This window comes from Lissotriton helveticus, chromosome 7 (assembly GCF_964261635.1).
Source record: "Lissotriton helveticus chromosome 7, aLisHel1.1, whole genome shotgun sequence".
NCBI classification, from domain to species: domain Eukaryota; kingdom Metazoa; phylum Chordata; class Amphibia; order Caudata; family Salamandridae; genus Lissotriton; species Lissotriton helveticus.
Genome location: NC_136068.1, coordinates 1,154,836,035 through 1,154,855,933, shown reverse-complemented (window position 1 = coordinate 1,154,855,933; position 19,899 = coordinate 1,154,836,035). Strand labels below are relative to the sequence as shown.

The 19,899-nt window shown below is 44.1% G+C and overlaps 1 protein-coding gene across 1 annotated transcript in view; it reads right to left on the bottom strand.

Moving 5' to 3' along the window:
• The window catches only part of LOC144770057 (ATP-binding cassette sub-family A member 10-like), a 1,719,125-nt gene that overhangs the window by 85,300 nt on the left and 1,613,926 nt on the right, over positions 1-19,899 (bottom strand). Inside the window, exon 36 of the mRNA XM_078654288.1 lies at positions 456-596. Within this exon, the coding sequence (XP_078510414.1) occupies positions 456-596 (141 nt within the window). The remainder of the gene's footprint in view (positions 1-455; positions 597-19,899) is intronic.

The window sequence follows — 19,899 nt, the reverse complement described above, 5'->3', positions numbered from 1 at the left end:
GAATAATTTGGTGATTTGCTGAATTTGGTAATAGTGACTTGCATTCAGTCTTTATACCTATGAGATGTGTAAGGTGTGTCAGTGACACTATGCAAAATGGTGGGGCTCCCCTGCAAAGTATGATGAGGGCCCCCTGAGTCTTCCAACTCTCACAGACATTCATAGGCCTTAGGAGGAACGGGGTCCCCTGTGCCACAGGGGTTCCAGGGGGCTGCATTACGCCCGAGGTGTGTATAGTTTAATGAGGTTCATCTGGTGTTTTAGGTCATTACATCAATCTTCACAAAGCAGTCCTATTAAGTCCCCTCACAAACATTATAATTCCCCACCTACATAGACATATTTGATAAACATGTGCACCTTCCCACTAGTTTCAAAGTCATCCCTATGAAGTGTACAAGTGGTGAACACAAATATATTTTTAAAATGCTGTCAGAGTTAGAACAATTATTTACCTCTCTTGTCGTGCAGCATGAGGGAAGATCTTCAGAATATTCAAATGAAGGGCATCAACTTGCTGCTGGTCACGGACTTTGATTTCCAAAAAGTATCCTTTTCCAAACTTGCTCTTTAATTGCTGGATGGATCCAATGCACCTGTAGAGAAGAAAAACTCACTGCATTACAAATCACAGTGGGAAAAGAGCATGCACTATTAAGTGTGATATTGTAACCAGGATCCATTGGTCATCCATTGAGAATCACTACTCATTTGAAAGAGTCTAATTATTGAGGATCTGCCAGTTCCCCTTGTAGAAATGGTCCCTGCTTGCTGATAATATGATCAAAATACAGGTATACTACTTAGCTTGCAGAAGCAGCAGGCGCCATCAGGGGAATTAGAGCATCACTGAAATAATGATGCACACTAGTAAACACAATTTAAATGGGAATAGGACGATCAAAAGAGAGCACACCTACAATTCTGGAGAGGCAGTTTAAAAATATTACAAATTGCATCCTTGATTGAAAAAGCTGTGTCATTGTTTGTTTCAAAATTTACTTCTTAAGATTGAACATCCCCCCATGATGCACTTTTAATATGTTCAACATAATGGAAGCAAGAGTAAATATAGCATCACATGTATCTTGGTGAGTTAGTGTAAATCTGTTTAGTAGTTTTTGAGAAATGAAGCTTCAAGATGTATGTATAATTTAAACTGCAGAGGACACATGTAGCGGACGGATCTAAAGATAAGATCTGATTATCTGCCACCAAATCAATTAAGACGTGGTGGCAGCCATTTTAGATCTCTGGGAATCAGTCCCCTGTCCTAAAAACAGTTAAAAAGGAATAATACATCCTGGGGGGCAGGGTAGGGATACCATGCCCCCTCAATCTGGTGTAGTGGCCCAAGAGTCCCATCCCCGAGGCCAAAAACATCATTTATTTTGGTAGTAGTGCAGAGGTTTTATTGCCCCCCGGGTGGGACAGTGCCTGGGTGGTAAAGTTACATTATTAATTAAGGGCAGGGGGCATGAGCCATGATCAGGCCAGGGGACCCCATCCTCTGTGGCAGAATTACATTTTAATGGTAAGAGGAGCATGCAGCCACCCTCCCCAGGCCATTATGAGGCCCCAGGGACCATGGGGTAGTAGGGAGCCCTAGGGCCCGCCGCCCCTGCCTGCACCCACCGCTAAGCAAGCCTGTGTTCCCTGCCTGCAAGAGCACGGGCAAGGAGTTGAAGTTCTACCTGCCAGCACACTTGTTGGTAGGGAACTGCAGTGCCCTGGAGGATGCTGTCTCCAGAACACTGCTGTCATCGGGCCCTGGTGACTGGAGTCTCCGTGCCACTGGATGGCTTGAGAAGGGAGCCCCACACCCCCTTCCACCCCAAAAAAGCACCATTCCCACAGTATGAGGGCCACTAGATAGCTCTGGAAGGGGTGCTGGATCCCTCCCCCAAAAAATGATCGACCCGGCTCTTTGGGATCCCCGGGGCCTTAAGTGGATTATGGTTATAGGAGATCAGGTCTCGGGGACTTGCGTGGTTAATGGGGGTCTGTACACCCTCCCCTCCCTATTAAATAAAAGTGATGCCCAGGGCTGGTGTCTCCAGGGCCATCAAATGGCTCGGTGTGCTGCATGACATTTATAAGAATAGCCATTAATTTCAAATTCACTGCTCTAGCTAGGGAACGCCCCATAGCATTCTTTCAATTCTTTCAAAATATTTTTGGATGCTGGTAGTGCCCCTAGAAGGAGATGGGCACCCCAAATGTTTTATTTAAATGACATGGGGGGGGTGGGCTGCAGCGAGCGAACAGCTATGTAGCAACATTTAAAAAAATACACAGTAAGTCCTCGGGGTTAATACATCTCTGACCCCAGGAGAACTTACCATATTTTTTTTAAAGCTGGAGCTGTATTATCTTCAGCAAGAGTGCAAGGATACCTTATGTTTAGTTCTATGGCTGCATTTCGTGTCCTGGAAACTGTTAAAAAAGAGTCAAAGATATGTTAATGGTTTTTTTAACCCCTTCTGTTATCACGACGGCCCCTGGCCATCATGTGGGCGTGTGCGCATGATGGCCGGGAGCCTTCCAAATCCCACCCACGTATTAATTCTCCTACAAGGCGGGAGAATTAACACCGCCTGGAAGGGGTTAAACAGCTTTATTGAAAATATTTTAGGACAATCACTTTTATTAAACATTGCAATGTATGAATTTATAACAATATACATCTACATAGTTTTTGGTAACTTATCACAAAGACAATAGTTCTGCTTTATGATGATGTGGAAACCCTTTAAACAATCATTTACAATGCAATCGGTCTCACCTTTGGGACCTTATATGTATTTAGCTATGCAACACATTAGCCTGGGTGCTGAAACATCTACTGTTCTTTAACATGGAGGCAAAGTAAGCACCAAACTGTGTCACACGCCACGTATGGGAACACATGGAGAGAAATATATCCTTTCAGCGGGTAGTGTATAGTCCAAAGCTCTGTTTTTAATATAAAATCAGGTCCTTCGGTAGTCATACCCCTGAAAATACAAGATTTGAAAACATTACTATTGTTGATGGGTGTGTGTGGAAGACAATTTCTATGGACTGGAATCTAGAGAATGCTAAAGTGATTCTGGTATTTTACTGGACTCTGCTAGTGGTTACCTATCAAGAAAGTTAAACAGAGGCAATGGCCAGAAATATAAAATAAAAAAAAGTCCCTCAGCAGAAAACATTTCTGGTATTTTATTGACCTCTACTGGTTGTTTTCTATCCAGTCAATTAAATAGAGGCAGTTTAACAAGCAGGAAGCAATTCTGGTATTCTACTGATCTCTACTGGTCGTTTTCTCTCAAGACAGTCAAAAAGAGGCAGTTGAACAGAAAAAAGTCCCTAAGCGGAAGCAGACAAGTCCTAGGGCTGATCTCCAAAACCCACAAAGTACATACACAAATAAATATATACTAAAGTATATACAAGCGGTCTTCAATGCTTGACTTAAAAATAGGATCGCAGCAAGCTTTCTTCTACTTTCAAAAATTGCAAATGCTCTAAACTAAGACACAAGGAGACGTGCAATTTATAACGTGCTTCTGATGTGACGCCGTAATCAATTAAGGTCACACCTCAAGAAAGCTTGTTTATAGGCGCTTCACACCACGCTGGTGACACAGAGGTTATCGAGGATGTGACTGTGCCAACTGGGTTTCCTAGGTGAACCCATGTGCAGTGAGCACCTGAGGAGCATCGACAGTGAGCACAAGTGAGGAGCATTCACACTGAGCAGCACTCACAGTGAGCCAGCGCGAGTAGCATTCACAGTGAGCACCATTCAAGGTGAGCGTGAGTGAGGACTGGAGCGCAGCAGCATAAAACGATGGAAGTGCCCGGGGCACGTGGGTGCTGGTCCCAGGAGACACTGCTGACGGTTCACTACGACAGAAGCCCTGACTGCTGGTCATGTCCCCCACTCCTCCACCGACTACTGATCATGTCTCCCACTCCTCCACCGACTGCTGGTAATGACTCCCATTCCTCCACCGACTGCTGGTCATGTCTCCCACTCCTCCATCGACTGTTGGTCATTTTCCCCACTCCCCCACAAACTGCTGTTAGGGTGACCAGGCGTCCCAGATTTGCCATGACGGTCCTGGGTTTTCAACAGCTGTCCCAGGCAGATTTCAGGAAATTTAGCTCATGTCCCAGTTTTTAGAGAGGTTCAACTGCAAACGTCGGGATGGTCTTTTTATGATTTACAAAGCAGGGATAGTTAGCAGTTGTTTAAAGAAAGCAATTTAATTAGCAGGCAAGCTACTGATTTTAAAATTTGTATTTTATTTATGTTCTTACTGCCTGTTCTGTAATTCCCTGCTGAGGAGCGCTGTCATTCTGTGCGCTTACTTGAAGGAAAATTGTAGTCTATCTTCAATTTTTTTGAAGTCCCTGTTTTTTGCTTAAAAGATCTGGACACCCTAACTGCTGGGCATGCCCTCCACTCCTTCACCGACTGCTGGTCATGTCCCCCACTGATGTACTGACTGCTCGTCATGTCTCTATTCCTCCACCGACTGCTGGTCATGTGCCCACTCCTCCACTGACTGATGGTCATGTCTCCCACTCCTCCACCGACTGCTGGCCATGTCTCCCATTAGTTCTCCGGCTCCTCCTTTAACAGCCCTCATCTCCTCCCGTCGGGTTTGATTCACTCAGCTGCTAGCACCATGAACCTCCAGGGTGCATGGACAGCGCATGGACACAACCATCCATTACTGCAACCAGTCACAATACTTCGATTCATCATCTGAACACTGGGACAACTTCGCGGTTTCTCAACTCGCTTCACTGGATGGAAAGGGCGAGTGACTCCCGCATTCTGGCACTCAAGCCGTGTGCACTTGGCCACCTTGGTGTCTGCACTGCACTCTGCAATAACTGCTGCTCACTTGAATCCAGACAATCTGCTGAACTAGCATTTAACAGCAGCCAGAATGAAACGTTTATTTTTACATGTGCAGGTGTGTCTACTTGAGTTGTTTGTAAACTCATTGATAGAAAGAATCACTTAATACATTTCTTCAAACTACTGACTACAAATACCAATTACAGACGACTCCCTGCATGGTCTTCGATCTAAAGACAACATGTAGATGTTTATAACTGAAAAGCTTTAAAACTCTTTCACCGCTTTTTTTATGGTCTACTAATCCCGGCATTTTGTGTTTGTTTCTATTACCTATTTACTCTGTCTTATTTACCACATAATCTTCCATCTTAAATGAACTTTGAAGCTCCTGATCTAGGACCTTCACCCACCTTCAAACGCTTCAAAAGCCACATTGGAGTGACATGCATGTGTCTTACACAAAAGAAAAACGCAAAGATTTAAAATGAAGTATATTCTGCAAACCCAACAAAGTAGATTCTTTCTCTTTCAATGTCCTCTGCAAGGTGATAAATAGTACATAGGTAGAACATAGGGAATATATTGTACCAGGGGCGGCTGGTGACATTTGAAAGTGGTGAGCGTAAAATGATTGGCATACTGCACCGTTGCGAGCGAGCGTAGCGAGCCCGAACCTCCCCCCGAGATATTTTTTGAAAAAAGAGAAGGAAAATGGTGCATTTTCAAGCAAATTTGAGAAAGCAGGAAGGTTAATAAAGCTATTGTGAAAGTGCAGTTATTACATTAATAAAGAGATGTCATATAACATAGGTAGCTGCTTATTCAGTATAACCACAGAGCTTCATAAAAGACTTTCAGATACAATGCATTTCTGAGTACCTCACTCACAGATGTTTTTTATTTAACAAACAACTAAAGTGGTCGCGAAGTAGCAGCATTCATCATTGTTTACTTTTTGTAAATGAAATCAGCACGTCTTTCTTTAAGAACAGCCAGAGTCCAGAGATTGTAGACACTCACAGGGGGAAGCAAAAATTGATACGGCTTCCATGCCATCCACACACCATGATTACCCCAACGATGGAAATGTTGAGCCCATAGGTTCAGAATCTTAAAATCCATTCCCCGATGGGAATTACATGGGGATCATGGTGCATTACATTTAACTCTGTCGAATGTTACAACAATCCCTGCATGTGCAGCGTTTCACTCAAGCTGCCACAAATCCCCTATTCAGGGGTAACCGGTCCTCCGTGAGCTTAACCCCTCGCCACAGCCACTGCAAGAAATGTTGGCAGATGTCCGTTAAATAACTGCAACACCACGAGTTTGTATAACTCGCACCCTCCTTGGGTGGCTAAAAAATCCTTTGGCGGTGGTTCAGGAGCTTTCTAGTTAATATACATATATGCAACATATACACACTGTTCCCCGTGCAATTACCCCGGGTCTCAAATATCCATGAATGGGCAGGAAGGGCCAAATATGAGCAGAACTCATAGCTCTCTCTTTCCAGGAGTGCCATGTGCTGGAGGCTTGGAAAACCGCACAGGTTATACCCCTGAAAAAGAAAGCGAACATTCAGATCTCTCAACTGCAAAACCTCCGTCCGATATCTCTCCTCCCCTTTTGTGGGAAAGTTGTGGAGAAGGTTGTGAATAAGCAAGTTATGCAATTCATCGAAGAGAACTCCTGCCTCCACTCAACCCAGTCAGGTTTTAGAGCAGGATATTCAACTGAATCTGCGGTTCTGTTTTCCACAGAAGGCCTGAGACAACTTGTTGATGGAGGGCAGACAGCAGCGTTGGTGTTATTAGACCTCAGTGCAGCATTTGACACCGTGCTGCACTCAACGCTGCTGTCACGCCTCTCAGACATGGGAATTGAGGGCCCAGCCCTGGAATGGATAAGATCCTTCTTGGAAAACAGGAGTTTTCAGGTACATTGCCCTCCCTATAAGTCATCCCCCCCGCAAGTTGAGGCATGGGGTTCCACAAGGCTCAAGTCTGAGCCCCACGCTGTTTAATATTTATATGGAGCCCTTGGCACATATTGTGGAATCCTATGGTGTGGATATCGTCACATACGCTGACGATACCCAATTAATAATTCAACTTGCTAATAACCAGCCTGAGGAAGCCATTAATTTTTCCAATTGTATGCGGGCAGTGGCTGGGTGGATGAACAACAACTGCCTTCGCCTAAATGGCGAAAAAACCGAGTTGCTAGTGGTCGGTAAATCTCTCTCTACCTGGTCGCAGGACTGGTGGCCGACGGAATTAGGGCCAATCCCCCGCCCAGCAGAGGCTGTAAGAAACTTGGGAATCATGATTGATGCGGAGCTGTCCTTCAAGCAACAAATTAGCAAAATCACTGGAAAATGCTTTGGAATACTAAAAACCCTCCGCAAAGTTCTCGACCTGCTCCCCTTCGGTGCTAGGAAGAAACTTATCCACGCCCTAGTCACGCCGCATCTGGACTATGGCAATGCCCTTCTCCTTGGCCTGAGCAAAAAAGGCACTCAACAACTTCAGTGTGTCCAAAATGCCGCCGCCCGCTTGGTACTGAACCTTCCACGTAGGGCATCCGGTACAACGGCATTGCGTAAACTTCATTGGCTCCCCATTGTGGAGCGTATCAAATTTAAGGCACTATGCATGGCTCATCGTATTGCTCAGGGAAAAGGCCCTAACTACCTGCAAAGACTCCTTATCACCCATCGCCCTACTCGAAATCTTAGATCCGCTGGAGTGATGTTATTCAAACTCCCCCGCGTTTACAGGTCCAGAATGGGAGGTAGCTCCTTCCGCTTCTTGGCTAGCAAGCACTGGAATAGCCTCCCCTTGAACCTTCGGATGGAGCCCTCCGAAACAAGATTCAGACAAAATCTAAAAACTCATCTCTTTCCCAAGTAAATGTATCCTGATACATTCTAGGATTTTAGTGTATCTTGGTTTTAGCTTCATCTGGGAGCAGTAGTTTTTCAGCGCGGGGACACATCGTTGTTGTACATTGGATCATCTCCTTGTAGCTGCTCAGCCAGTATGAATGTGATGTCAGTGTAGAATGTTGAATGCTAGATGACAGAGTGAAGAGAATGTTAGTGTGCCTGGTGTGTATGTGGAATGACAGTTGAAGAGAGTGGGCTGAGCAGTGACCATCCTGTTCCTGGTGGGGTTTTCTCCTGTATATCTTATTACTATTCTACTTGAATAAAGGAACATCAAGAAACTACATGACTATCCATCATTTATATCCACGACATTTTGGCGACGTTTGGAGAACATAAAGCGTGCAAGAAACTACCTACAAACAAACTAAGGTAACTACAAGGAATAAACCTCAAGAAACTGAACTGAATCAAGGTAAAAGACTTTCACATTTTAAGACTTATATTTAAATTACCTGACAATATTAAACCCCACCAGTGACCCCTAAATCGGTCGCCCTAAACTCTAAACCTATGCCATGGTAAGTTTATATATTCAAAATTACTAACCGTATGAGCAGAGAACTGTACCATTTAATGAGGTGTGTAACCCCAAGCTGTAATTGAGAACAATCCTCTCATAATACGTGTGACCGGCAGGAGAAACACACTGAAGAGTGTCAGGACTCGGAGCTCTTCAAGCAAATATTATTATATTTGACTGTTTGCTAATTATGCCTCCGTAAATATACTGACCTACTCCTGCTAATTTCCTGAGTTATGGGTCTTCTCTCACACCAGTTCAAGAGCGGTACGAGAGATATTTGAGGAGAAGGAATGCTCAACTGTCAAAGCGGACAGACAAACTAGAAAACGATCTCCATGTATTTTGTTTTGATCGAAGTATTACTGCTGCCATCTACTGGATTTAAAAGGAACTTTTATGTCATTGGAATTAGATCCCCAGTACGAATACTTTACATCTGCTCTAAATTGTTTAAAAGAGGATGTCTGAAAAAAATTTCCTTCGCTGTGATCGAACACCCGGGTGAACAGTTCGTCTGTATGCAATTTTTTTTAAATTATTTATGTTTTATATGTACATCGCTTGGAGCACCCGAACGCAGATTGACCGATGTCAGTTTGATTAAAACACGAACCATGGACTCGAGCTCACCTGCATCTCCTCGTGAAGCAAAAAACTATTTCCATGACAACCAGGACTGCCTTTTGTAGTAAATGTGCACTAGAACACCGTGAACCACCCGGCTCAACGTCAAGTAACGTGCCTCCATCTTAGATTTGTTTCTGAGAACTGCCGCAAATTACCGATGGTGAAGTTCGTTTCACAAAACTCAGTGAAAATGTAGTACTCGATTGAAACTGCCTGCACTTAACTGGTAACCTGTTTTTGTTTATAATATCAAAAAAACATGGGATTTCAAGATAATTGGTGATTTAGCTACAAACAGTTGTTAGAAATATAATCTGCAGTGCCATTATCTTAAACATTGATTCACTACAATGTTTATCACAACGTGAACTCTACCCAAGTTTTATTGAGTTTGCACTGTTTATATCACATTACATATATTATTATTTGTGATTGTGATTCCAATTTATTAAGCTTATGTTGACTAATGCTAAAATTTAAAGTTGCCTGTGATATGTTTAACAATAGTTATATATAAAAAGGTAAAGTCACGCACATTCCATAAGTTACAAGATGCTATGCTTCCTGCGCACTGAAATTAAGACGCGTTATATGGCAATTTAATTAACACGCGCATATTATAAGTCGCGAGATGCTTCCGGTATGCACTAGTATTAATACATGTTACGTGACTCACATACATAATATGAGTCTTGAGATTAAACGAGCTCCAGATTTGGTCACGCATATTATAAGTCGCGAGATGCTTCATACGCGCTGATATTAAGACGTGATGTTATTTTCAGAGTTTTACTTATTATTTGTTAAATTTGGCTGATATTGATATATATACAGCTCAAAGTTTGATCACATACATTATAAGTCACGATACGCTTCCTGCGCACTGATGTTAAGACGCAATTGAAGTTTCAAGTATTTTCATTATTTATGATTATATGTTATATGCACAATATGTTACATGATTCTGTATTTAGAGTTTAAAGAAGTAACATATGTTTATCTGAATGATATTGACCGTTGTGGAACTCCAGTTTTGATTTGTTGGGTAATGTAGTTATGTATAGGAGCAGGCCTCCTTACATTTATTATATTCTTCAGTGAGGGTGGTGCGCACACCTTTTTCATTGGTCCTACACTACAAATTACTTTGTTGAGTTCACACTTCAGTTCATAAGATACAATGGGTTATATACCTATACATTTGTATCTGTATTTGAAAAGCTATACGCTTAGTTATCTACCTATACATTTCAATTAAACATGGGTCATGTACCTATACATTTATGTCAGTATGCAATAGGCTATGCACTTATAGTTATCTAACCTATACATTGTGCTTTCATGCAATATTGTGTCTGTGGGCCTGTATGCCTTAAGCAATGCGTTAAGTACCTATACATAGTTTTGAGACCTCTATGCAAAGTTTTTTTCCTATACTATTTCAATTTTACTAAACAACATTTCTTTCTTAATTTTTTTTATATTTAAATTATCCAACAGAAGGAGATGTGTACCATTAGTTTAGACTGTTTTATCCTTTCCTCATCCTCATCACTTATAGCTACCTATGCTTTAACATACTTAGTCGCTTCTTTCATTTCTGTCATTATGAACTATGTGTTATATTACAAGTTTTCTCTTTTCAATTTAATTAACTGTATAATATATTTTGTGCTTATTGTTGTTGAAGAAAAGGGGATATGTTGTACATTGGATCATCTCCTTGTAGCTGCTCAGCCAGTATGAATGTGATGTCAGTGTAGAATGTTGAATGCTAGATGACAGAGTGAAGAGAATGTTAGTGTGCCTGGTGTGTATGTGGAATGACAGTTGAAGAGAGTGGGCTGAGCAGTGACCATCCTGTTCCTGGTGGGGTTTTCTCCTGTATATCTTATTACTATTCTACTTGAATAAAGGAACATCAAGAAACTACATGACTATCCATCATTTATATCCACGACAACCGTCATAGGTGTAACCAGGCGCTTAAGAAATGGTCTTATTATTATTATTATTAACTATAAATAAACATTTTACAACTCACATGTGGGCATATAAGCACTGTGAAGAGGCCTCAGCACATTACATCGCCAAGGTAAGTTCAACACTAACCCTACTGCTTGCTCCTATACTAAAAACCCTCTTAATTCTGCTTTTCCCATTTTATAGCCTGTCCTAGCCTTAACAGTAACCCTACCTTTAAACCCTACCAGCCTTATCCCAACACTCAAACCCAATCCTTTATCTTACCTGAGCCCTAATCCTAAACATGTCACCACCCTTTACGGTAATTCTATCCCTGACACACCACAAGCCCTACCCCTACTCCTTACCCTAACCTGTTACCCAGACATCTATCTTTAGACTCACCTGAGTAGAGGTAGTGATATTCTCATTCGATATATTTTTGATATGGTGCTTACGATTTAGTAAAAGTCGTAAAAGGTAGCAAACAGAAAGGAAGAGAACAGACCAGCGCCATATGTTCAAAGAAAGGATTCATCTGCTTTGGGTCGGTTTGCATCACTTTTTGTGATTGCACAGGTTGAAAGTGTTGAAAAAACAGGCCCGAAATGCAGAAACTAACCACACTGTAACATGCATCTCTCAGGTAAGAAAGTTTCAATGGTGTTCATAAACAACTACAACTGGGTTGCGCTGTATCTGAATGTACACGTCACTTATACAAAGTGACTGCCTTTAAAAATGGATTATCGTTACCTGGAATAACAAATGAAGACTAAAGACTGGTGTCACCCAGGTTTTTCTAAGCTGTGGTTCGCCGCGGTGAAAAGCTGCTAGCTGAACAGGTTTTATTTTTCAGAAGTTTTTTTTCTACAGGGCGCGAACTCGACCCGAGGGTATTGACTAAACCGCTTTACATGAGCCCAGTTACATTACGCAAGGAAACAATTTCGGCTGATTACTTACAAAGTCGGCAAGCTCCTACGGGGTCCTGGGGTCAGTGTCGGCCATGCCCCTGGAGTCTGCACTGTCTGAGGACTGCCTTCCTTTATCGGCAAGGATCCTTTTAGTCTCCTACCTTCCTTGGAGTTCCCGCCTCTCCAAGCTGTCCTCCCGGGGAACGAGGTCAACTGGCTACCATCAGCGCCTCCCGCAAACAACCAAGCACTCAGCAAACATGACACAAAGGAGAGAGCAACTGTCCAGGGAATGACCCGAGACTCTGAGTCACTCAGTACAGAGACAGTACACACCGCCACGAGGTGTGTGTGTGTGGCACCGTGCGGTGACGTCACAACGGACTGCAGAAGACAGTGCGCAGCGCACCTCACGACGATGGCCAATCACTGTTCATAGACTAAGTCACAGTGATTGGTCATAGTTGCACTGCACCCAATGGCATTTGTTTGCAGGCTGCCCTGGCTGCACGGTGTCTCAGCCAATCCAGAGACGCTGCATTAGCAGCACTTTGATTGGCTAGAGCATGGATAGGGCTTGCCCATACGAGAGACCGGGGGCTGCTGCATGAAACAACCCTCGGCCTCTCGGAACCCCCTCCCTCCCTCTCCTACTCACTAGTGGCTGGCTGGCTGACAGTGCGCATGTTTGAGCTGGTCATAAAAAGGACCAAGCCAAACTCAGGTATGCGCAAGTTTGCGAGCCCGAGCTGCTGTCAGTGTGTCTTGTGTCACTCAAATCTTAGTGCTCGCCCCCAGCCCCACCCCCTTCATAGGCCGATTGCCTCAGGCGTGTCCCGGCCGCTAAAGTCAAGCAAGCTTGAAGCTGATTTACAGCGTCAGCGCGTACAGTCAGTGAGTGAACACAATTGCAATTCATCACCGCACCGCACGTCTCGAAAACTTAGTGGGGCAATGCCCCAGCACCCCAATGGACGCACCACGATGTTTTGTACCCTTTTGGGTCCGATTAGAAGTTAAGAGGTCTCATCTCTCTTATATACACTATGTATTGGAGCTGGCTTGATAAAAACAGACAATAGCATCATGGCAAAAACTAAATGCTTCTGAAAGATGAGAACAGATCGTATTTAGGAAATCAGCATCAACCTTTAGCTCTTGACATTGTATGATCCTTTACAATCTGGGGTTTTTAATTCTTTCATGGGGATTGTGAGAAGTTGGCCTGGCATATGCTGTCCACTATTCAAGTGGGCAACTTGCACCAGAACAAACGACCCTTATTGATGGTAGGTTAGACAACCTTAATAGAAAGCTATCCTAGTGGTAGCTGTGGAGAGCAGCCTTTAGGCTAAGTCTTGGAGGAATGTAAAGCAGCTTGTTTTACCAGTCTATCATCTTGTGAATGGCCAAATGAAAGGAGAACCACACCAGGTATATATATAAATTATATGTATTTATTCTAAACACATCCCTCTAGTCCCTTTCTGAGGCTAGAGGCAACAGTACATTCAGTAAACTTATTATCACACAGTAAATTAGCACAATACACAGCTGAGGTGGGTTTAACGTGGGAAATTAATTTAGCTCCGATTTTGAAAAAAGTGGACGGGGACCTGAAGCATTTAGATAATTTACATCTTTCCATCATCGGCAGAGCAAACATTATCAAAATGACAATGTTCCATAAATTGTTTTATCTCTGCCGGTGTATACCCATAGAACCGGGAAATCTCATATCTAAAAAAGTAGAGGGCATATTTTTGCAATTTATTTGGGGCTATAAAAAAATTAGGTGATCATTAAAATGTATGACCTTACCCCAACATCGGGGGGGATTAGCAATCCCTAATTTTACATGCTATTTTTGGGCAGTGATGCTACAACACATGATTATAATATTTAGGTCTCAAAGTGAGGGTAATGTAGGGCGGAGGAGGCTGACAAGGTGATTCCACCAAATATTTACGAACTAGCAGTTGGCAAACTTGCTCCTGGGTTACTGCTAAGGCAGCTGGAAGGCAGTTATTACAAGAAAACACGTTTTAAAATTTTAAGAGCTGCCTGGAATATATGGCGAAATATTCATAAAAAGTTGGAAATTCCTAAAATCCATAGATATATATGGATGTGGTGCTCCTCAGCTTCTCCAGCCCTCTTGCATGAGAGCATAAGTAAAAAATGGGAAAATGAAGGTATAAGACAGATAGGGGATATGGCAGATCAGAATGGGGTCGCCTCATTTGAAGAACTCCAGACAAGATTCGGGTTACATTCAAGCACCATCTTTAAATATATACAATTGAGGAAGGTGATGAATAAGATGGTTATGCAATACATTCATTTGGGTGAAATTCTGTTATTAGAACTTTTGGTGAAAAAACGAGTTTGTGTTAAGGACTTGTATACAATAGTGACTGAAGCTACCCCGGATGATATCTGAAAAGTAGAAAGTGTCTGGGCAGTAAAATTGGATAACCCTGACATAGATATTTGTAGATCTTTAGAGCGCTCTAAGAAAGTTTTTCTAAGTACAAATCTCCAAGCACAAATGTATAAAACAGTGTTTAGACTCTATTTTACCCTGGCCAAACTCTGGAATTGGAGGCAACACGGGAATAATAAATGTCCAAGGTGTGATCAAGGGCCAGTTGATATAATACACATGTTTGCTGAGTGTGATAAACTGCTGGTTCTTAAGGTGGGTATTGAACAGTTTTTCTGTCAAAATTTGGGGCGGGCAGTAACCCTGACGTCAACACTGTTAATATTGGGATTTGATGAAAGATTGCAGTTAATCCTTGCAGTTAATCCTCACTCAAGGACATTTATGTAATATATGACTGGTTCTGTGTTCTGCATTTTGATAGCTACTATGTGGAAGGATACAACACCACCAACATATCAAGCTTGGTATGCATGACTACATCATGTATTTAATCTGGAGATGGCTCTGCATAATTGCAAAGGTCGACGGGGGACAATTCGGGTTCGACAGGTATGGGGGTTGTTGATGGAAGAATAGGGGTAAGATAGGGGCAACGCTGGGCCTAGCAGTTCTCTATGAGATATGTGAACTAATGTCCATTTTTTGTCTTTGTTTTTTTTTCACCGTCTGGAAGATCCCATAGACGTTTTGGATTGTTTTTTTGATTGCTTATTGTGCTCCTTCAGGTTTTACCTTCATGTTCTCTGGGAGCATCATTAATCTTGTGGTTTTTTTTCCTTTCTCTGTTTTATGTATAAAAAACTGTCCAAATATTGCTTACTGGAAAAAAAAAAGAAGTAAATTAGCACAATATACGTTGAGCCCTAGGGGCGTATCAAACCATATATTAAGAAAGTGGTATAAGACCCACAACTTGCATAGACACAAGGTCTAGAGCCTTCAGAACCGCTGGGGCCACCAGGAACCACCCACGGTAGTGACACAGGTGAACCACGAGGGTCCCCTGTGTCTTCTATGGGGAAAGTAGCGGTTGGAATTTTAAAGCTAAAGGACACTTAGAAGAGGGCTTGGAGCAAACCCTTTTTAGAACTAGGGGCATCTAAGGCCAACACCCATGGGAGCACCAGAGTACTCAAATTCCCTCACCCAAGGACCCGGGTGCATTGGTGTCTTTTGGTGTCGGGTTTTGTCGCTGTTTTCAATGGCGATCTGCTGAAAAAGTGCTGCTGGCGTCAAAGTGGAAAGTGTCCCGTGTGATACAAGCCTGGATCGGAGATGAGAAGAACCTGAAAGCAGAGGGGACAGAGTCTAGGTCACTTGCCAGAGACCAGGGGCACGATAGTCGAATGCCCACCGATGTCGGGTGATTTCAGGTGAAGAAGGTGAAGCTTGACTCTTCAGCCACGAGGGCCAGGAGGCGTCGACGATGACCAGGTTCTGGAATCGAGCTGTCCCACAAAGGATGTCGAGTGCTGCAGTGTCGGTTTCCAGGTTGGACCCAACAAGCCTTAGCGACAGCAACCCACTCAGCAGTCAAAGAAATGCTTTGGTGTGGACCAGCAAGGTCCGAGGGACTCACCATATGGTAGGGAGTCAGGGCACGTCTGGAGCAACCAGGGAAGCCCAAGGGAAATCAGAAGGGCCTTCGTGCTGATCCACCAGTCAACAGACCAGGGATCAGGAAGGAGCCTCAAGCGGAAATGCAAGCAGCGGGCTCATGAAACACTCATGGAGTGTAGGCCCCCAATCTTCGATGCAGATGGTGCTCAGGGCTTGGGCTACAAGTACCCCAATGCGCAACTTCAGGAAAGCTTGGGAAGTCAATGCACTAGCAAATGTGCACATTGTCCTGGGGTTCCGGTTCCACATCACTCGTGAAGGCTGCAGGTCTCAGCTTTGCTGGGGACTCATGTCGGTCTCTGAAAAGTTTGGAAATTCTCTTCCTGTGTTGCAAATAATTCAGAGCCTGGAGCAAGCTCTGGAAATGCAGGCTGCCAAGATGCTTCGTTGGTGCCTGCTTGAGCAGGGGAGTCACTCCTTGACCCCAAGGGCGATTCTTCCATCCTCTAGTCTTTAGTAGAGCGGCGAAGTTCCAGGATTCAGTTTCAGAGTTTCGTCCAGGTGTTATGTTGTTATGTTATAGGCTTTTATATAGCGCATGACTCACCCGGGGGCATCTCAGCGCTTACCAGAGGGGGTGCTGCGGTCGGAGGATACCGAGTGGATGTCGTTGTATCTAGACCTTTCAGAACAGCCAAGTTTTCAATTGTTTCCTAAAGGACAGATAGGAGGTAGATTTTTGCAGCGTCACAGGAAGTGAGAGTTCCTGCTTTTATGATTTTTATTAATCGAAGTAAAGATTTTTGACTGACTGACTGACTGAGTTCCAGTATTTAGGTGCTACGAACGAGAAAGCTCTGCCGCCTGTGCGGGTTAGCTGAATCTGGGGAATATTCAGGAGGGCTAAGGTGTTTGATCTCAGATTACATTCACTCGAATGTTTAAAGAGTTTGTCCCTGAGATAGGATGGGCCCTCACCTCTAAGAGCTTTGAAGGAAAGGCAGCAGATTTTAAACAAGGAGAGTTTTTGAATCGGCAGCCAGTGTAGTTGTCTGAGCAAAGGGAGGGATGGAGTTCCAGGGGGGCAGTTCAGAACCATTCTGGCCACGGTGTTCTGTATCACTTGTAACTTTGACAGAGTAGTGACTCCTACCTCTGCCAATAGTGCGTTGCCATAATCAAGCCTACTTCCTATCATAGCCTGCACTACCGTTCTGCGGTGCTCTAGTGGTAGATATGGAATATTTCTACGCAGTAGACTGTAGATTGTAATAGCATGAACCTGCAATGTTTTTCACATTGTCCTTCATTGTCCTTCATTGTCCTTCATTGTCCACATTGTCCTTCATGTCAAGCTTGACATCCAATTGAAATCCCAGGCTCTTTACTGAGGTAGATGGCTTTGGTGCCTCGCCCAATTGGGGGGGCCACCAGTCCGGGGTCCAAAAGTGATTGGACTTCCCTAAGAGCATTAGCTCTGTCTTTTCTGGGTTAAGCTGTAAACACTGGTCTCTCATCCAATTTGCGATCGCCAGCATACTGTCCATAAAGCGCTGTTTCTCATCAATGATGTTATTACCTATTGGGAACAGTAGCTGCATATCGTCGGCGTACGAAATGATCTCGAAGCCGAAGGATTGGATAAGCTTAGCCATGGGAGCCAGATAAATATTAAAGAGGGTGGGGCTAAGACAAGAGCCCTGTGGCTCTCCCTTATCCAACAGGAATTTCTTTTTGGAGACAAATGGACCGAGAGTAATAGTTTGCCATCTGTCCCTTAAGGAGTTTCTCAGCCACTGTAAGGCAGTGCCTCCGATGCCGCACTCACTTAGTCTCTCCGCTAGCTTCTGATGAGATATCGTATCAAAAGCCGCGGAGATATCTAAGAGGATCAGAATTGAAGAGCCTCCGGCATCGAGGATGCGTCTCAATGAATCAGTGACTGCCAGCGTTGCTGTTTCTGTGCTGACCCCGGGACGAAAACCTGACTGGGAAGGGTCAAGCATGTCATTCGCTTCCAAGTACTGACTAAGTTGGGAGTTTATTTTAGATTCCAGTAGTTTCCCCAGTAAGGGTAGTAGGGATATTGGCCTGTAGTTACTTAGCTCCTGGGGGTCTGCGGATGGCTTCTTCAGAATAGGCCGCACAGAGGCCTCTTTCCAGGCCCTCGGGATGAGACCTGTCTCGATTGAAGCATTGCAAATTTATTGGACCATTGGGGCACATATAGAAGACACTAGAGCCATCGTGCTAGGTGGACATGGATCCTGTGGAGACCCGGATTTAGCTGTTAGTAGCAGCTTACTTGTGCCCACCAACGAGATAAGGTTAAATTGATTTAGCGCAGCTTATTATTATTATTATTAAATGACATTTGTAAATAGCGCAACTAAACCCGTAGGCATCAAGGTGCTGAAGATGGAAAAGAAGAGGCTCAGAAATCACCTAAGGAGGAGTTATGGATAGGCATCTTGAAAAAGCCAGGTCTTGAGGGCTTTGCGAAACAAGGAGTGAGAATAGATCACCTTGAGGTCGCTGGGAAGTGTATTCCAAAGTCTAGGTGCGAGGAAGCGAAAGGATCTTCTGCCCCATCTGGTCTTGGCTATGCGAGGAACAGCTAGCAGGCTTTTGCTGGAAGAGCGGAGTGCTCTACCAGGGGTGTAGTAAGCCACCAGAGCGCGAATAGCCTCCGGGCCAGAACCATTGAGAGCACGATGAGTAAGACATAAGGCCTTGAAATTAATCCTTGCCTGCATGGGGAGCCAATGTAGATCTTTCCTGATGGCCGTGCCCGAGGTGCGTTTAGGGGCGTCCACAAAAAACCGAGCAGCCGCATTCTGCACAGTCTGGAGGCGACGGACCAGACTAAGCATGGGCGTAAAATCCGCTCCGATCGCGTATTTTTTGGATTTTCGGCAAATTCGCAATCCGCGAACTCTCGCGAATTTGTCGAAAATCCGTGAATCCGCTCGCGGCGGATTTTTTGCTTGGTTGCGGCGCGCGGCGTGGTGCACGGCGTTCACTTTCCGTCATTTAGCGTTTGCCGAGTTGTTTTTCTTTGCGAGTGCCGCTCAATTTTGGATCTTGCTGCGTGATCCCGCTGGAGTTAGGCGCCCGCGAATACGTAATCGCGGCTTGCCACCTTGCACAGCACACCTCGCGAGAGTTCGCAATTGCGAACACGTAGTTGCGGCGGAAAGGAACAATCTCGCACTCGCGAAATAGAGATTTTGCAATTCTGCACAAGAAAATCACCAGCAAACAGGATAAACCTTCAGAAAATTATGATTTTTTTCAGAATCACTGCTCAGGTTGACATTTGCATGGCCTTTTTTTTTGCAAGGAGTCCATTTTGGGGGGGGGGGGAAGGAAGTGCCCCACAGTCTCCAACTTCCTGTTCCTGTCCAGCAGGCTCCTCCCAGTGCTTTGTCCATCTCCTGGTCACTTTCATTTGGATCTGGAGCTGGAAGGATTACTTTTTGTGGGTGCTGCTGGATATTTGGATTTGAGGCCTTTTTGACTGTCTTTGGATCACTTTTGGATTAGAAATCAACTTTCACAAGTAAGTGTGTTTGGGGCATTACAGTTGCTGCAAGTACAATTTTGGAACTTTTTCAGAACATTAAATAAATTATATTGTGGGTAGCCACAGTATCCAGTAGGACCAGGGTTGGTTAGGGGTGCATGATACAACTGTTTTGTTGAATTTAAACACCATTGAGGCCATGGATGGGCTGGGATTGTGCTGATTTTATTGTTTTTTGTCGTTTTTTTGGGGCTGCTGGTGGGGCCCTTTGCCCAGGGGTAGTGGTGCATGGACTGAGTGTGCCTGTAGTGTGGTCTCACTCTCTTTAATGTAAACATCCTGGATGGCATTGGATTGTGGTGATTTTTGGCTGTTTTTCTGTGTTTTTTGGGGTGTACTGTTGATGTGGACTGGCCATGTGGGTGGTGGTGGTGGCCATCTTGAGTGCTGGCTGGTACAGGCAACATGTGCTTGGGGTGTAAGGGGCCATTTTGAGGAGAGGCAGTGTCTGAGGCCTG